Genomic DNA, 19142 nt, shown 5'->3' on the forward strand with positions numbered 1-19142 from the left:
GTTTATGGTACGCGCGGAACCGCATCTTGGATTCGTACACACGGTCGGAGTTTCGGTAGTAGGGTCGGGGAGGATAAAAGCGGCCCATGTGACGTGCCTTGATGGCAGTGATAAACAAGCTGCTAACAAAGTTACGTACGGCGGTAGTATCGACACTTGGCTGGCTGAAATCTTATGACAAGACGCCTGCCAGTATGCAACCTGCTAAGCAAGGTTTCGTACGGGCACAGTATCGACATTGTGAATAGTATACATTTAGGCGTTTTGCTACGAAACTTAGCTGGCTGAAATCTTATGACAAGACGCCCGGCAGTATGCAAGCGGCCTAACAAAATTGCATTAGTATGACTTCGTTAACAGTGTATTCGACGCGCATTACAGATCTGTCACCTGGGAACATTTTCCCTGCGTATGTTATTTGCCATCGAGACCCGTCACGGAGCAGCTAATATGTGGGTTTGTGGTGGAAAAGTGGGCAAAAGAAAATTAACCGTGTATCGACATTGTTCCGTGCTGTTTCGATGCTGTCGACTACAGCCCATCGCGTACCGGTGTGTGCGCTCGTGGTTCCGAGTTCCGAGCCAAGAGGGATGAAGAAAGTAAGAAAAAAAAAACAAGCACCCACTAAACCATGGCCTGTGCAAACACTTGATTTGGATTTCGAAGAATGTGTTTTGCGTTGCGGGGGAAAAGATTGGATTGGCAAAATGAATAGCGCAGGCATTTGCTTGTTCGTATTTGTTCTCCGTTCTACTCGAGAGCACCGTAAATGAATGTATGTGCCCGTTGCAAAACCGTTGGCAAACGTACAGTACCGTTCGGTACCCCGGTACAACCGAAGGAAGTTGTTTCATTTCTTTCCAATTGAGTTAAGGAGTTTTATGTTTTCGCTTTTTGTGCGCGACTGGAATGGGATCGTGTGAGCCCAGATGAAAAGCGAGAGAGAATGGGCATTATCCTTCTGTCCTTGGGAGTGCCAGCATATTTGTACCGAAATCCCGAACGCAATGGTGAATTGTTCTGTGATTGTGCTGGGTTTTATTTTGTATTTGCTTCGTTTCCGGCTGCTGCCGAATGTCAATAAGATGCAAATGCTCCGGGCACTCCGGCAAAGGTGCGCTCCAACGCTTCCAAACGTTAAACAGTTCGTTTAAACGATGATAGCTCCATCAATAATGGTGCCACCGGGTTTGGAGGTGGCACGATGCGTCACGGGAAACGATGGACTGTTGAAATATTCATCCTTCCAGTTGTGTTGGCCGAAGAAAAGTGAAAGCGAAGTGAACGAAAACCTGACGCTTTCGGGGGCCAACGTTTGTGCTGCATTATTAACACCTTAATGTTATGAAAATCCGGCTGTGGAGCAGTTTCGAACGAGTGTTGTGCTGTTTCGCGTGGGCAAACGTCAGATTGAAAAGGTGCAACAAAACCAAAAAAAAAAAAGGAACGAAAAATACAGAAACAGAACTTCCGAAACAAATTTTACGGTGTGGCCTTCCGTTTGTGGCCAAGAGGTCACGGTGAGAACCCCCGGAACCGGAACCGTTCTCATCGTTTCCTAACAGTGAAACGTTCGGGCAGCGATGGGACGAAAGGAGTCGGAAAAGATGAAGTTCGGTACGCCAAAGTTCCACTTTGGCCTGCACGACAGGTTTTGATTTATATTCCACAGCACCCGGACAAGTGCGCTGGGTGTGAGTTTTGTGCAAAGTGTGTTGCTTCGTTTGTTTTTTTTTGGTGTTGGGTTGTTGTTCGCCTATGCCTTCCAACTGGTGTATTTTATTTTGTGGCCCATATCTCGCACCCTTTGCACCTCCCAAGGACGGAGGTTGTGGGTTTCTCGCGAAATGGAACAATAAAATGAATGACGACAATCGCCGCGCCGAAGCGATTTTCTATAAAGTTTAAGAACTGATTGCACCCGACACTGTCGCGTGGAAAAGCTATTGAAAAACGCGATGGGAATGGAGAAGGGATTGGTTTGGGCGATGAGGCAACCGGCAACCCCCTGGTGGGGAGGAGGGACGCTAACAATGTGGGGTTGGGTTAGCGATCATTTCCGGATCATAAATTTTGTGCTTGCTCAGCAGCGGCCGGTTTGGAACGAATGCTGCCGATCCAAAGAGAGAAAGAGATAGAGAGAGAGAGAGAGAGGGAGAGAGGGAGAGAGGGAGAGAGAGAGAGAGAGAGAGAGAAAGAGAGAGACGTAGGGGGTTTGGTCGACTTGCGATCCGGGGGGCTTGGATCGCTGGTTGGATTGTTATGTGCTAACGATGTTCTGCCTTTGATGTTTCCGTGTGCCGGATCCCAGGGTTGTTTATGTAGGCGTGTACGCGCAAAAAGGTTCACCATCGAAACAATGGCCAGGCGACTTTCTGTTTTAAGCAGTTGGCCGAAAAGCAGCAACGTACGTTAAATGTCATGCTTGCAGAATTGTTTTCTTTCGTGTACAAGCGTATACCTTTCGCTGTAATTAGAACTTTACGGCTTACGATCAGCTAGTGAAGACGAGTCTGGTAAGCTTAGATGGAAAGATAAAACGATTCCCCGTTATGTAACGAAATTGCAGTTCGCATGTCCAAAAGTAATCCCCTTTTACAATTGTGGGGAAAATGCCTTAAGAATTTTAACAAAATACCAATTTTCTATGCTTTGCATTATAGCATTGTAATGCTCCTGGTACCGGTGTGTGTTGCGCCTAGAAGTATGCAATGTAAGCGTTGAATTAGGTTGTAAAATTATAGTTTTAGTAGGTTAGTTAAATTCTTCAAACAGAGATGCCTTAAATGCGGATTGTTTCAAAAACACCCTCTTCCCGTTCAGTATGAACGATTGGATGTGGTCAAAAAATACCGATTGCCTACTTTTAGGCGTTGATGAATAATAAGCAATCCGTTTGCCAGGTTGATCATACAACGGGGAAAAAAACTTGTATGAAATTGCTTTCGTGACATTGTCAATAAAACCTGTCCTCGTTACTAAAAGCGTCTATAACGCGCTTGACAAAAGCTATTCAATCCCATTTAACAAGCCTGTCAACGTGGATAAAACGTTAACCGGTCTTAACTCGTAAGCTTGCTCATGTAAATGACAGCATCCATTATTGGGGCCGCTTGTTTGTCACTTGTTGTGGGCAATGATCTTCGGTAAGATGGACACGTGAGAGGAAAAAAAAGTTTAGCAAAAATGAGGGCTCTTATGCTGTTTTTTTTTACATGATAACGTCACGCCTAAAGTTATGCTGTGTTTTTCTCTGTTTTAATTTTTCGGGGTTTTTTTTCGGAACGAAAGGATCGTTTAGACATTTTAAGGTGTATATTAAACATTTTCAGTGTTGAGTCAGGCTTTGTACTGACGACGTTCTAGAAAAATACGTTTGGAAATAGCCACCGTACTAGGTAGCAGGTAAAATATATAAAATTAAACACTCATTACTTACCTATTGCTTACGGGCACTGTAAACATCTCGTGCCAACTGGATAGTATTGTATCGTATGCTTCTGTAACAATATCCGCTGCTAGTCATCATAATTTAGATGCAAAGGTTTGCTTTGCAACATAACCCTCCAGTAAAACACAACATAATAAATCTGTCTCCGGTAGAAAAAAAGATGGCTGTTCGTTGAGCTTTTCGGGAGCATTTTATATCACAACTCAGATAGTTAAGTTTTATGTCCCAACGATACGCCACCCTCCGGGTTGGTGAAGAGCATTTAAGGGCATGTTGCATGTGCGGGTAGTGTTGCCATGTTGTTTGCTCGCTTTTGTTTCGTCCTCGTCAGCAACTCCCCGCCCTTCAAGAATGAAGGGAGTAATTGAAACCGAAACAGCGTCAAGTACCATTGGCCCAAGCATCGTTGGTGCCGTGAAGTTTGGCAGTACGGTTATTGTGTGCCGGAAGTTTTGTACATGAAGATGTAAAGATTGGCGCGATGTTGGAGAATTTAAATTTTTGACAACGTCTACGGGAAGATGGGTGCACGTGTGTACGGAAGAGTTTTGCGCAAAAATGTGTGCCCTTTTCTCCGTAGGAAATATTTCCTTGCTAAATGCTGTGCCGTCGGATAAGCGACTGTGGCGGAAGTACACGGTGTCGGCTTCGTGCCGTCAGCAGTGGCTAAGAAAAACACAAGCCAAATATTGATTTTTCAAAGCAGCTAAAGAGCACCGTCCCGTTGGGTTTTACCCAAAATACCGGTAGTTTATGGGACAATGGTTCTAACAATGCGGCTAAATTTTGGGTAGCCCAAAAGAATGCACCCACATGCACAATAGATCATTTCGCGATATTGCTGCTCCCCACCCCTCGGCCACGACACTATCGGCAAACGGACGATCTTTCATCTTTCAGCCCGGATGAATAATTTGTGAGCCGCTGGCTATAAATCTCCTCCCCGAAAAAACCCTCAACGGAACCCGGGTATGTGCGTCGGTACGTTGTAGAGCCAGAGCGCGGTGGATTCCGTACTCCAGCCAGTTTGCTCGACAAATAGTGAAAGCGGAAGTGCATTCCCTACGTGTGGGTGCACACGGTACGGTGTACTGGTTGGCAGGTGGCAGGTGCAAATACGCGATGCATTTATGTGCATACAGCATCGCCACCGTGTGCTTTCAGGTGAAAAGCTCTCGAAGTGGGCGATTTTCCTTTCTTTTGTTGTAGCTGTTTGCCCGGCACCCGGTTTGGGTCCACATTTTTCCACCACTTGAGTTTCTTTGTGTGGAAGGCTCTTGTGCGGAAGGACTCTAGCACTTGTGCAACGAATAGCTCAGCAACAGAACACAGAGCGAGTCCTTCAAACGGTACGCTCCCCATCACAGTCGTCGATGGATGGTACGAGGCAACAAAGTTGGAGCGAAACACTCGCGAAACTGACTGGCTCAGAAGCCTTCCCAGCCTGTTCGGGTGGGAACCAGGTTTTTGCTGTAAGTGTTGACAATATTTGCTAGTGCGGCATGGTGTCCCACCGATGCATAATGTGTGGATATTTGTATACATATTTTCCAAATGAGATGATGATTCGTATTCGTAACCCTCTTCCAAGTGCTTTCTTTTAGTGTGTTTCGCGAAGGTTTCAGCACTGAGTGCAGTACGGGTACGGTTGAGCACCAGGGTTGGATGTATATTTTGTGCGTGTTTTCATCACCCATTGGTGGAAGTGAAGATGGTGCAGTTAGCAGAGAAAGCAACCACAAATGTTTCCTCCGTACAAGGGTGCGTTTGAAATGCGCGGCTTTTACGTTTCCTTGGTGGAACGAAAAGTTGCACGTGCAAACACTATAATGAGATAAAAAAAAAACCTAGGCAACCAGCAAACAGCATCGAGACCTTGAACTTTTGACACATTTCATTGCAAAACGAATGATGCTGGGTGGCGCTTGGTGCGCTTATCCCGTAATGCTTATACGGTTCGGTAACGCTTGCAATTGGGTAACGCTTGTTTTTACGCGAGTGGTTGAAGGAAATCCTTGACGAGTACGTATGGTATGCTTCGCAGCTTTCTGCTCGGATGTGGATTTTTCTGTAAGTTCGAAGTGTGTTGCTGTTTTTTTTTTGTTGTGTTATTGTTATATTCTTTCGACATGCATGTGTAACAGTAGTGTGTAGCTAACACTGTCAACAGTCTACCGGTACAAAACTGAGCCGTTGTCGATGAAAGTAGCTTGTTCTATATATCAGAAGCAGAGCACACTTTGTGACATGAATTGCTGGATGTGCTATAAAACGTGTAGAGCGTGAAGGACAGCATTAGTGTCTTTGATGCTATGCAATTGTATTTATATTGCGTGCGTGTCGTATAGTTAACAAACTGATTTTTCATTGCCATTTTTTTCCGTGGCATGATGGTAGCGGCAACGGTCTTCACACGAACAGACCGGACCAAAATCCCATCCGTACGCAGGACTGACTATCCGGCTGCGTGATAAAATAAGTCTAGTAAGCTAAAAGCATCAAGCATGACCTAGTAGGTCGTTACGCCAAGAAGTGAGAGAGAACACGAAGTTGGGATAAATCTTTTGTAATTTTGCATTCTGATTGCATACACACAGGCGCCAATACGAGTTATTTCTTGTGGGTTTTTGTTTGTTTACATTGGTCAATTTTACGCAAAGATCTGCTGCAGAAGTCTTCTTAACCGATAATGGTCGACCTCTGTTATACTGGTCATTTTTAACGAGAATTCACTGGCTGGATCGTCCGGTGTCATTCTCATGACATGACCAGCCTACCAGGGTCGGGTGATTCTAATGTGCTGTACGACAGTAAGTTCGTCGTACAGAGCGGCTTCTCTATTGTCCGCAAATACGGGACCAAAAAGTTTTTCCCAGCATCTTCCTGTCCAACGCGGCTAAGAGGCTTTCTTCATTTTTGGACAATATCGATGTTTCAGAGGTTCAATATACTGGTTGGATTGATACATATTTTATAGGAACAAGTGCAGAATTTATCAAGGTGCTGTCGAGTCTCAGTTGTGATCGAAGAAGAATTTCCTTCAAACAGTTGAAAGAGACGTTTGTTTGTGCTGACCATTTGACCCAAGAAAGGAGAAAATGTCTGTGAAAGTTAGCAAAAGTTCTACGGTTAGCACCATGGAAAGGAATTGGTGCAAAACTTTTGAATGAGTTATTGCACCAGGTCAGCAACCTGTTGTTTCTATTCCGGTGTAAAATGGCATCCCACGAATAGCTTATCGCAATCATCGCGTGGAGGAATTCTGAGACACGTGGTGCGATTCACGAGAAAAAAAAAACACAGAAGTCGGAAGATGGTTTGTTGAAAGTGCTTTTTATGCAACAAAATTTATATTTTACATTTTGAGAAGCGTTTGAGAGAGAAATGTTTCTAATTATGCCTGTCAACGGAACGCTGAATTGAAGTTTAAACTTAAGCGCCTAAAAGTATGCAGTGCATATTTGAAAAATTGTGCATCATTTGAACGGCACTTATAAATTACATTGTCCTACTGCTTACCGCACGCCTTCTCGGGTCGTATAAAGGAATAGCTATCTCATCAATATCGATAGAATAGAACTTAAAATAAATTATTGATTTTGGTCTTTTATTTTTCTTTCCTCCCTTCACATGCATCCGCTGGTGCATTCTTTCTCTGGAGCTCTGGGAACTTTTCAATTTACGAAAAGTAGATCAGGCCTCCCTGTACGGGCAACCGTTGGTCTGCCGTAATTAATTTATTTTATAATTGATGCAATCTGACGACGATGATGCTGATACAACAACGCACGCCGATCACCGGCCCGGTTGGGGCAGGGATTCCAAGAAATGATAGACTAAATTTATATGCCAGCAGTCGGAAGGATCCATGCTGAACTTCAGCCACCACGCAACACCGGAGGGTACGCTATGGAAACTATGAAAACGAGCAAATGAATAATTAATACAGTTAATGCTCGAGATAAGTTTAGCTGTTTTGCTAACGAATGGGCATGGAGTGATACGGTGCCATGCATCCCAATGAGCGTATGTGTGCCCTCTGTGCGTGGGTTGCGTAATGCAAATGGGTATGTGCGTTCCGTGCGTGCTCTGCTCCGTGCTTTTATGTGCTGGCGTAAGGAAGTGAAACTTTCACCAGCCGATCGCATTGGAATCAATAATTCAAAGTGTCCAGGGTATAAACGAACGAGTGTGAGGGAGAGCAGCGTTCGCTGGTCGTTGTCTGCCATAAGAAGGAAGAGGCACTGCCCGGTCGATGGTACATCACAGCATCATTACATTGCCCTTTATTGTATCATAATTGCTTTTCTTGTTTCAGAAGCCACAGCGATGGCTGTAATTTGCTTATGCAAATAACAAGCCATTATTGAGCGCAAAGAAAGGGATTTCTTGTGAAAAGTGTGGAGAAGCTGGCACCGGCTTTTTGCTCTCTAGTCGTTAGATAATTAATTGCCTCAGACATGGAAAGGTCGGGCATTACATCAATAACCAACATTATCTTAATAGTTCGCTGGCAGAACTTTATTGTGCTATTCTACGAAGTACGAAAGCTTATGATTGTCTACAGCATGCAGGAAGAGAGAACCTCTCCCTGACTGGTACTAGTTTTAAACTTTAGCTTAACGCTATCGTATGGTAAAGTTAATGCAATGTAAAAAATACTGTCTCTACGACGCAATTTATGCTACTCCCGGCATCGCGGTGCAATCTCCTGATGTAGCTGTCATGAATTGGCCGCCCTCATTTCGGTTTGGATGCTAGCATCGTGTTGTTTCGAGCGAATGCAGTTGCACAATTCTCAGCACGAGCCGTGAAGACAATCCACGGGGCATTAACCGCATATGTCTGTCTGTCTGTCTGTGTCTGTGTGTGTGGTAAGTACATGGTAACTTAAATCTAATTCTCCGTGGCTTTTTGTCCCACCTACCCTACCCCGTGTGGGCCACTTGCATTCATGCAGTCGTACTGGCGCCCCGAGCATTCGCGGCACCAGCAGTGAACGGTTCAGTGCAGCGCGGACAAAACTTTGCTGGAGCACGGTTTGCTTTTTTGGCGATGCTCTCTGATGAGAATGTCCTCGACATGTTCCTGAGGTTTTTGGGTTGGCAATCGGTTCCCTTCCCTTCCCCCTTAGAGGCGTGTCCCGATTACCATGCCGGACGGTTGCTCCACATCGGTGTCATCGGTGATGGAAAATTCCTGGTCGCTCTGGGGCGGTGCAACCGGGCGCGACCTACGCCCCACGGTCGTTGTCACCGTGCGGTTTGACAGCCGGTTAGGGCCGACTCCATCGCTGCTGCTCCCGTTCGCGCTGATCCGATTCGTGGCAGCTTCAGTCGATGGCGCCGTACGCGATGATGATTTATGGCAGCAGCGTACGGCACACGGCGGGCCTGCCTCACCGTCGTCGCGCCGGTTACGACCACAGCAGCAGCAGCAGCAGCAGCAGCAAACCCGCTGACTGACCTGGCCGGCAAGCCGCTTCATCCAGGCACGGAACCCATTGTGCCACCAGGCGTAAATGATCGGATTGAGCAGGCTGTTGGCGAACCCGAGTATGGCCAGGGGGCTGGCGATGGCGAACTGCAGGCTGCGACAGAACTCCCCATTCGTTAGCGGATCGCACGCGACGTACATGAGGCTCGCGATGAAGTACGGCACCCACGTTACGACGAAGCTGCCCGTCGTGAACATCACGACTTTTATCGCCTTCCACTTGGTCGGGCTTTTGCTGCTGCTGGTGGTGGTTGTTGTCGTTGTCGCTACCACCGCCATCATGCCGGTGGACACCGCGGGTATGCTGGAGTCGGTTCCGTTCAGCGCTTTCCGTGCCCGGGTCGGATGCGGCGCGTTGGTGCAGCATCGCGAACGCAGACAGAAGCAACGTCGAGTGGTGGTATCGCGCGAAAGTTCATCCTCGCTTAAACCGTGCTCCGTGTCCGATTGGTTGGTGCCCGATCGATTGAGGTCCACCGGGCTGGACAGGGTGGGCGGTGGGCTGGTTGCCGTCCCGTTTGCACCGCCACGAAACAGTCGCAGATTACCGGTCTGTACGCCGCGCAGTTCGCGTGACGCTTTTTTCAGCTGGTTAACGCGACGCAGTGCCTTCTGCAGGATGATACCGTACAGGATGATGACGAGCAGGACCGGCAGAATACCGACGACTGCCGTCAGGATCACCAAGCCCGGTGGGGCCAACCGTATGAACCAGCAGGTTCGGCCACCATCCGTATCGCCGCGCCACCCGAACGCGGGCAGAAACCCTATTGTAGCGCCTGAAGAGTAGAAAAAAAGGCAACATTAGTCCATAACACGGGTCATTTGTGATGCCGGTGGTACTCACCAAGGATCCAGGTGGCGGCAATCAGTATGCGCGCCCGGGTACGCGTTAAGTAGCGCTGGTACTGCAGTCCGTAGACGATGTAAAGGTACCGATCGATCGCTATCAGTCCCACGCTGTACACCGAGACCAATGATGTGGATACTATGAGACCTGTAATTGAACGGGTAGCGGATAGAGAACATAAGGAGCAAGACATAGGGTCGAGAATAGCAATGGTAGCGCGGGTAGGGTTACACAATTACTCCTTCCGGCTTCGAGCAGACTTCACGCCAGAATGGCATTCGATTACGAGGTCTGATTCAGATAGATGAATCTTATTTTATGCCACCCGTCGGTGTAAGTTGGAATTTCGCATACGGTATGTGGAATGGATCAAAGCGGCCCACGTTCGTACCGTTGACCGTATGTAGAGGTCGTACACGTGCGTACACTTGCGGTAAGCATGCTAGGAAAAGAGCATCATCATGTACCGACCCCGTTTGACAGCCTGGATAACCGGGGCAAGCAAGATGTTAAACAGGAAATTTTGCGACATGCATTGCATAACTTTAGGCGTTTTCATTTCGTGTTACTCGTTTGGGAAGCGCCCAAAGGTATGCAATCTCTTAACGCTTTGACTGTTGTTAGAAATTCGCTTCTAAAATTGTCACCCATTGTATTGGGTATTTTAGCATTGAACTTATCTAACTTGATAAGCCCAAGCTCGAGTTCCTTCTAGTCGAGTGGGTAGTACATCAATTAACATAGACTAAAAGTACATGTTCGCTGTCAATGGTTGGAAGTTTCCTTGGAATGCAATGACCGCAGGTAACTAATGGTAACGAGGTTTTATCAAAGGAGACCGTTTAATCGCGAACAGTATTTTATTATGTGGTTAAGGGTTTGCCTCACGGTTTGACATTGCTAACCACAATGTTGCACACACCCGTGCTCTTGGCCAAGTGTAACATGTTGCAGTTTTTAATGTCGAAACGCAGGCGGAAACGTTTTGTTTTTTACTCTTGACTCGAGTCTCAATGAATTAGCCATCAAGTTGATGCATATTTAATGAGATAAATTTACCATTATCGCATGATTGAAAGCTTTCAATTCATTAGCTTCATAGCGCTTCGCAAGTTTTGTTTTTCATTTCCGTTCGTGAAACTAGCTTTCCGCTTCCCCACACTAGTACACTGTGGCAAGAATTATTTCGCTATTGTTTTTGTGCTTTTCTATTGAATTGGAGGGGTTTTTTTTCTGTGTTGCTCGTTCCACAGTTGGAATGCGATATGCTACGTTCCCTTTTGCTAGAATTGAATTCCATGCTTGCTGGTGGAATGGTGTACCATGCACGCTCCCGCTTTGGCAATGGCACAAGACGACTAACACTCGCTTAAAGCAAATAAAAATAATCACAAAATTCCCGCTTTGCTCTTGATTGCACTTCAAACGAACAAAAGCAGAAAAAAACGGGGGAGGAATCTGTGATTCACATTCTTCCACCACCACCACCAAAAACCAGTTCGATGCGAGTTGCAGTTTTAAAATAAATAAAAGCAAAGCAACCGGCCAACCAACCCGCAAACCGGCCGGCGCAAGACAAACAACCGTGCTGAGCCAGTGCCAATGGATGGAAGAAGTTTTCCCGATTTTTCATTCCTGTGCTGTGTGGTAGCATTTCGCCCGGGCATTCGCAGTATGATGGGAGAAGAATTTGTTGTTTTAAAACAATTCCGAATGCATTTAGCATGTGGGTGCATGTATGTGGTGGGGTTTTTTTTAATGTGTGTGTGTGTGCGCAACTATGTTTAGTGGTTTTTCTTGCGCTTCGTATCAGTTTTTCTTGCGATCTCAAAAAGGTACAAATTTTCAACCATTATTGTAGCTTCTCTCACTGTAAAGTGAACGTCACGATCGAGTGGTGGTGTGAAATTAAATCTACCACACGATATGGATCTGGTGGCGCTCGGCGAGTGGTGGCTTAACTTCTTGTGTTTGATGTGCGTGCTCCACTCGTTCGAGGAAAGTTCTCCATCGACACGCAAGCTGCATCTTACACGACATCACTGTGCACATACCGCCCCACCGTATGTGTGTTCATGGTGCAGCGTGAGCGAAGTGGTGCTGCACCAAGTGTGAAACAGACTAACTCCACTATATTTATGTGCTAATAGACCTTAAAGACTTGATTTGATAAGTTTTTGGGGGGACACGGTACGGGAAAGTATGGCCAAGAACCCGGCACCCAGGTTGGTGATTGTGTGAAAACCGTTTGCCTTTGTTCGGATTAGTGGAAAATTTCGACGAAAACTGTCGTTTCGCTTCAGGTGCTTGATGCTTTCGGCTGTTTATGGCTTCACCGACCACCCAGGCCATGAAATGTAAATGTCTGCCGTTGATGATGATGATGATGATGATGCGATAGACGACCGCCATCATGAAGTCATCCCAGGGTATGCTAGTATTTGCTCGCCGCCAGGATGTATTTGAATACTAACCAACTCCTTCTGTGTGTGTGTGAGTGCGATGAAAGTTTTCCTTGATGCATATACAATTTAGCAAATGCCAACTCCCACTGCGGTGCACAGCACACCGACTGACTGATGCGTGTTCGGTGGATTTGTTGGGGGGAAATGGGGACGTCACGCGGAACGTGTACGGGTCCGGGGCTAATTAAGAAGCGTAATTTGAAATAATTAATCAAACTACGACACACGTCATATTTCATTTGCATATCCTTTCGCGCTTTCTCTCTCTCTCTCTCTCTCTCTCTCTCTCTCTCTCTAAGTTGTACGTTAATGGTAGTCTTTTGCACATATGACGCCTGGCTCCCTGCTGCCACATCGTACGCTAATTCAGTTGACATGGCTTTCCCACCAACATCTTCCTTTCGTCAGGGATGTGCAAAAGGTTTGCACGGTGTCGCACAATTCGAAATTTGAGTGAGGCATTTTTTTGCGGCGGGTATATGATATGGGTAGCGAGTGAGATGTTATATGAATAATTGCTCTCACTGATGAAATGGCACCGTCGTGAGCTGGAATCACGGTAGCAGAATGTTGGATATGTAGTTCTGGTAACAAACCAAAAAAAAACACACACACACTCACACACATCGTTGTCTTTTCCCCCCTTCAAACAGAGGACAGAGTGCCGCAAAAGCTCGTGAAGAAATAGATAGATTAATTCATTAAATTTCGTCTACCGAAGTTGAAGCTTTTTGGTGGCGAGCTTGGGGACGAACCGGGCATCGAGTGAGTGGCACTCTGCAAAGGCGTGTGCGCTACTGTGGCCCACATTCCACAGACTCTCGCTGGGTGGCATCTGGGAATGTGGGCACACGCACATGTATGCGCGAAAGCACATACATCTACCCGCGGGGCAACCGAACGATGTATGTATGTACGTGGGCGAAGCGAGTTTTCATACATTGCACGACGATGTTCATTTTTCACGAGGTCAAAAGGCGCAAAGAAAACCTACGCCACGAGGCTATGCGCTTGTGCTTGTGTCTCTTCCTTAGTGCCGTTTGGAGAGTTTAATTTTGCACTGTGACCAGTGATGGGAAGGGGGGGTAGGGAGGGAGGGGGTAGATTTGTCTGTTTTGCTTTTTGCAGTACTTTTCCCCGGGGTGGTTTAATACTGCTCGAGGGAGGCCGTGTCCTTAACGTGACCCGCACATGTTTATTTCATACCGAAAGATCTAAAGGAACGTCTAAATGAAGCTTAATAATGTGTTCATGCAAGAGACACTGGATGCACGGGATGGTCCCAAAGGGCATCCGTAGTGTGTTAGTGTATGGAAGCTGTAGATCTCAGAACGGGAGAAGCATTTTGAATCATTGATATTATTCCGCGTCGGAATGTTTAATCGACTGCTATCATCAGAGTATCATTAATCCATTTTGCGTCGAATCTTCTCGAGTTAGTTAGTTCGAATTGAACTACCCAGTCATACAGCGCGCGCTGTTAATTTACCCATTCGAGCAGGTTGTTCCGCCACACAGTATCTTTCGCCCATGCGTTGTGGAAGCGCGTTGTGATGGATTCTCAGAATGCATCAAAGAAAAGAGTGTTTTTCATGCTTATATGTCTTTCACAACAATTACCCTTGTGGTGGTTCATGTTTAACAATAGATTTTCTCTTAATTTACCGTTTAATTAACAGCATTTTGTCAACTCTCGTGGCCCTGCCCCTATTAATTAGAAAGTGTTTCGCAACGAGCACGATTCTTTGGTGATCAACAAAGATCAATCGTGTTCTATTTACCAAATTCTGTGAATTTGTACAACAAATTGCGTGCATTTAGGCGCTTTTGTATGTGGAATTTCCCGGAAGGTATGCAATTCACATTACACAACGCTTTTATCATTGAAACTTTGCGAAATGATTCTGGGTCTGATCATTTATTGTGACTATTTTTTAATCCTGCTTTAAAAAATAGGCTCATTGAACAGAAAGTCATAAAACGGTTGTTTGGGATTTGGAATCCAACGTACCATCACCGTATGATCGTGCTGCCATATTATTTATAAATTGTAATGCTCCAAACGAATAATGCTGCCTGTTCCACCAATAATACGCGAACAAAGCCCTGTTTAAGCTTCACTACCATTATGACCACTGTGGCCGGTTTCGGGTTTAGTTTATGCCACCGGGAAATAATCCCATCGAAAGCGTGTGCGCATTATTTATGGCGATTGGATAAGGATTGGCTCAATCAACGATTAATTGACTGTCTCCGTCATTCGTCGCAGCTTCTCGCTACGCTAAAACAAAACCTACGACCCAGAGACCAAACAAAAAACAGCATACGAAACATCCATCCTCCCCATAGTCCCCATAGGGAAGGACCAATATTTTGCTCTCGTCAGGCGGAAAAATTGATGCGATTAAATAATATCGAAATAAAACGGAACGAATAAATAAATAAAGAGGTTAATAAATACGGAACGCAACAGCGTGGAATCGATTGCACCGCGAGTTGCATCCACTCAAAGCCAGGAACGGACAACGTGCGTGGTGCGCACTTTATTGTGTGACCGAACCGGTATGATAAATTTGCAGCATCACAACCGTTGCCAATCCGTTCAGGCTCGACCGCCATCGAGCGCCATTGAGGCGAGCTAGAACAGGCTCCCGGTATCTGTTTGGGGGCCTTCTGCATATGAGGCGATTGGCATGTGCAGTGTATGTGTGTGTGTTTGTGTTTCATTTTTCCGATACGACCATTCTCCATTCCGGTAACGTATTGATTTGCTACACGTCGAACCGAGGGTCCAGGCAGATGAACTACGGTTTGGTGAAAAGCAATGATGCTCTGTGCGCTAATGCGATAATGTGCCGCCGGAATTACCGGTACAGTGAACAAAACATAGTGATGCACGGAAAGGGGGAGAAAGGGGAGAGTTGAACGGAACACCGGAGGATGGATTAACGGAAATAGATAGCTTGAGCTTTCGAGTCATCGGTAGGCCGCCCTTTTTGTGGGCGCCCGATGGAACGGTGGAATAACCTACCTATCATTAGGGTGCAGTTTTCCTCGGCACGTCGCTCGCGTGGTGCATACTGGCCAAACATGACGGCAAAGCCCGTCAATAAATCCGAAACGGCCACGTTGCCCAGAAACATGTACGTGGTGTACGGTTGCTGACCTGCAAAGAAACGAGCAGCGGAGGATGTTACAGGGATGTTAGGGGAAATTCGTTAGTGTGGCAATATTTGGCGAGTTTATAGAGATAAGGAATTGATACTAATTGCTTTAAAGTTATTCTATAGTTTACTTTTTGGCTTTGCTGTTTGTGTTGTTGTTTTTGAAGTTGTCTTTTAAACAAATCGTAAACAGAGGTTTAACCGATAGTGGTTCGTGAATTGAGTGAGAGGAAAAACGGTCAATTTAAGCGTACTTAAGGTATTAGAGGCTGATGTGATACTTTTTTGAATAACTTCCTCAGTTATGGCCTCTTAAAAAACAAACTCAGTATAGCTCGCATTCTAGAATTTCGCTTCCCACAGTATTCTGTGCCTTAAAGACAAATACAATGCTAGTCACCAATATGAACAAGATAAGACATGCTTTGTTTTTCAGATCTCTCGAATTTTTAATCTGTTCTGTTCGAATAGTTCCAATCAACGAATAGCTATCGGCTTTTTCGCTTCATGCCGTATGCGTCACCGATGCTATCAACCTTCATGGAGTGATACTCTAACGGCCACTACCTTCGGCAGGGTTCTCGTACGGTACTGTTAAAAAATTGGTAATCTCTACCAGTACACTCAGAATTCGTATACGTTTAAATATAAATCTGCACAAACTGAACGAAACAAGTGTATCAATGCCTTTGCTTGGATGAACTAAAATAAGATAAGATAAGAGTTTGCAAGGATACAATTTAAAGCCGTTTGTCGTCTGATTCCTTATTAAAAATGATCAAAATATGAAATTGCATACTTTTAGGCGGTGTAAGATTAAACCGGACCAACGGATGCATAACCTAATTCGCTAAACCATCATTCATAGCGGTGGTTATTTTAAATTCATGCATTTTCAAAGTGCATGCTAATCATGTTTGTAAAATTAAATGTAAACAACAGGCTAATGAATTATGAGTGGAATGTGTAATTTTCTAGCGGCTTCTCGCTCGATTGTGCACGTTTGTCATGGTTACACTGGCGGTATCCAATAAACTTGGCGGGATGCGGTTTTGTGTAAACAATATTCGACCGATCGGCACGCCTAGTTTGCAAGGAGCATAAAACATTCAAATGCTTTCGCAACAGAGTATTTGTTCACGTGCTGCGGATGGTTCAGGTTGATTGGAAACTTTTTAAACTTTTTCCGTTGCTCCGCGTTTTCTCTTGTGCGCAAAAAGTGTCCTTCCTCCCAGCCGATACGAGGCACGACGTAAAGTTTTTGGGTTCTTTTTTTCTGTTTTTTTTTACGATGTTTGACATTTAACTAAATGCCGAGCGTAGATGACATTTAACATTTACCGAGTGAATAAATGGCGCATTGCATGGGAACTAACACTACGGGCCGAACTGACAGCGAGTGCGGTGCAAAGCGTGATAGCGTAGCACAGGATGTAGTTACCTTTTCGCAGCAGCAGTACACCGGACACGACGACGATCAGGTTGAGTATTATGATGACGGAACCGAGCAGCGGTATAAAGATGTCGTACAGCAGCAGTGTAGTTTCCTCGCTCGCACTGAGCGTGGTGACGGATTCGGTGGTGGTTGCCATCGGATCGATCCACCAGTCCTTCGGTACGGGCGTTTGCGGTGGCCGGATGTAGTAAAAGTATCGTATCCGGTCGTAATCATCGTACGGTTGCGCTTGCACCTTTCCCATGCTTGTGTGGATGCGGGAGAAGATAAGCAGCACCAGAAGAGACAAGAAATCGTTAGATCTTTCAGACGTTGTTCGTCTTTGCTTACGATGCGCCGAGACTTTTCACGCCTGCCGGGTGGACAGGCTATGAAAGTATTCGAGCGAGCTGTTGGGCAGCGGACCAGTACCGGAAATGGTTAGGTTGTCGGTGCTCCAATGAAGCAAGGCCGGGCCGGGGTCCGTCTGTGGATGAGTTTGGGGAAAAATTGAAATCAAACATTAATTGCTGCCGGACGTAAACGATTTGCTGATAGGGCTTGTTTTTGTGCGTTGGCCTTGCCAACCCCGAGTTCCGTGTGCAGCAACACCAAGGCATGATGTGTTAGTGACGGGTCGAAGTTAAATAAAAAAAATAGAACGATTGGCTTGGCAAGCATCAAATGTGAAAAATTTGGTTTCGATAGATTGTCAGCTGTTGCGAGGAAGGTCGAACGAATGCCGGGGAGCACATTGCACATGCACTTTTCATCGACCAAACTCGTCCCACAAGTTTGGGTGAACCATGGTGAGTGCATTGAGTAGAGAGGAACCTTTGTCTGTGGTTGAGTGTTTTAGGCTGTTCGTTTGCATCGAAGTGTGATTGCTTGCTGTGGCACCGGTGGGCATGGTGTTCCCACTCTCTCTCACACACACACACAGTCGAGAGTAGATGAAAATTTAATTAAACAAAACTGAAATAATGACCAGAAGTGGTGTGGAACCCGATCACGGGAAGAGGCAACAATTCCACAGGAAAAAGGGGAAAGCCAGGAAAGGAAAGTTTAAATGGAAACGTACTTTCAAATGCAGTTGGAATGGTGGAACTCATGTCCCATCCTGGCAGTATCCTGGTAGCACGAAGACACAACTCAAAGAAACCAGAACCAGAATGGGCAGCTCTAATGAGTCGAGCGGGTAGTCGGAGTTGGAAAGTTTACGTTTTGATTAAGTTCTGCCGTTGAAGCAGCTGGACAGATGTAGTTAATGGATGTGGAAACGTGGCGCGTGGATTGTTCGATGGTTCCGATTGCTGTGTCCCGTGTGCTGTACGAAAAGTTAGTAGCATGGGCAGGGAGACAGCAAGGGAGCGTAATGTGTAGGTTTTTTTTTGCAGTGTGGAAAAGTAATTAAGTAATGTTGTGAAAGGAAGGAGGGAAACAATCTTTTAAAAGCTGCATTAGCCGCTGCAGTCGTGCTGCGATTGTTCATCTCAATCTCCAAAGTTCAATATGTGAAACCGTTAAAGTGAATTGAATAATTTCCACATTAGCATGTGGGTATGGATTTTTCCAGCATTTGCCTAGATAGACCGCTTCCGGAAAATGCATAACCCATTCCAATGGAACGCAACTCAAACGTATGTAAATTATGCATCCGAATGTACGTTGTGCTTTCGTCTGTTTCGTTGGAACCATCGACAAACGGGGGTTATCACGAATGAATTGTTGCATATTTAATCGATTACACTGTGCCCCGGTAGATTACACTCCCAGCGCGGTTGTTTTACGTCGGGATATAGCGCTCTACTTGGGAACACAGTGGCATACGTAAAAAACGGGTAGAATGCATTTAAATTGGCTAAATCGTAACGGTATCCATCTAAGCACTACTTTCTGCATAACGGCAGCAACCAGACGCTAAACAGGGGAACTTCCAATTAGAGAGAATTCCGTTTTGTAGCGCGGGTTTGAGTCGTGGTTGAATTGGTATTTAGATCCAAACCATCGGATATCAATGATATCGATCGATGTATTTATGGAGCTCCGGTTCGTCCTTCTTGCTTCATTATTGCAGTGAAAATCTGCACATATTGAACTGCTCGGCTCCAATTGAAACAATACCCTTACGGATCCGACTCCTCATAGCTTGGAACTCGACTTGTTCTATGCGCATTTGAATGATGTAAGTCCTAGACATCATTCGAATGAACACGCTTGATCTCCAGGGATGATAGAAAGCTAAAGCTTCAAGCGTTATTGAGCAGTGATCCAACACTAA

General features: G+C 45.7%; 2 protein-coding genes across 2 annotated transcripts in view; one reads left to right on the top strand and one right to left on the bottom strand.

Annotated features, from left to right (window-relative positions):
* Positions 1–19142, top strand: part of LOC128298546 (uncharacterized) — a 42239-nt gene that overhangs the window by 8002 nt on the left and 15095 nt on the right. The window lies entirely within an intron of this gene.
* On the bottom strand, positions 8059–17126 carry LOC128298547 (glucose-dependent insulinotropic receptor-like). The gene is made up of 4 exons (XM_053034305.1): positions 16868–17126; positions 15294–15428; positions 9795–9944; positions 8059–9726 (listed from the first exon to the last, which is right to left on the bottom strand). The coding sequence occupies exons 1-4, from the start codon at positions 17124–17126 to the stop codon at positions 8582–8584; spliced, it is 1689 nt and encodes a 562-aa protein (XP_052890265.1). The 3' UTR covers positions 8059–8581.

The sequence above is a fragment of the Anopheles moucheti genome, chromosome 2 (genome assembly GCF_943734755.1).
Source record: "Anopheles moucheti chromosome 2, idAnoMoucSN_F20_07, whole genome shotgun sequence".
Classification (NCBI taxonomy): domain Eukaryota; kingdom Metazoa; phylum Arthropoda; class Insecta; order Diptera; family Culicidae; genus Anopheles; species Anopheles moucheti.

What these genes read in the sequence shown, in the direction of transcription:
- LOC128298547 (XM_053034305.1), bottom strand. Translation starts at nt 17,126, where the DNA reads ATGGGAAAGGTGCAAGCGCAACCGTACGATGATTACGACCGGATACGA. An exon ending in TGTACTGCTGCTGCGAAAAG is followed by an intron (nt 15,429 to 16,867) that starts GTAACTACATCC and finishes GTTTCTTTGCAG; the next exon opens with GTCAGCAACCGTACACCACG. An exon ending in TGCCGCCACCTGGATCCTTG is followed by an intron (nt 9,727 to 9,794) that starts GTGAGTACCACC and finishes TCTACTCTTCAG; the next exon opens with GCGCTACAATAGGGTTTCTG.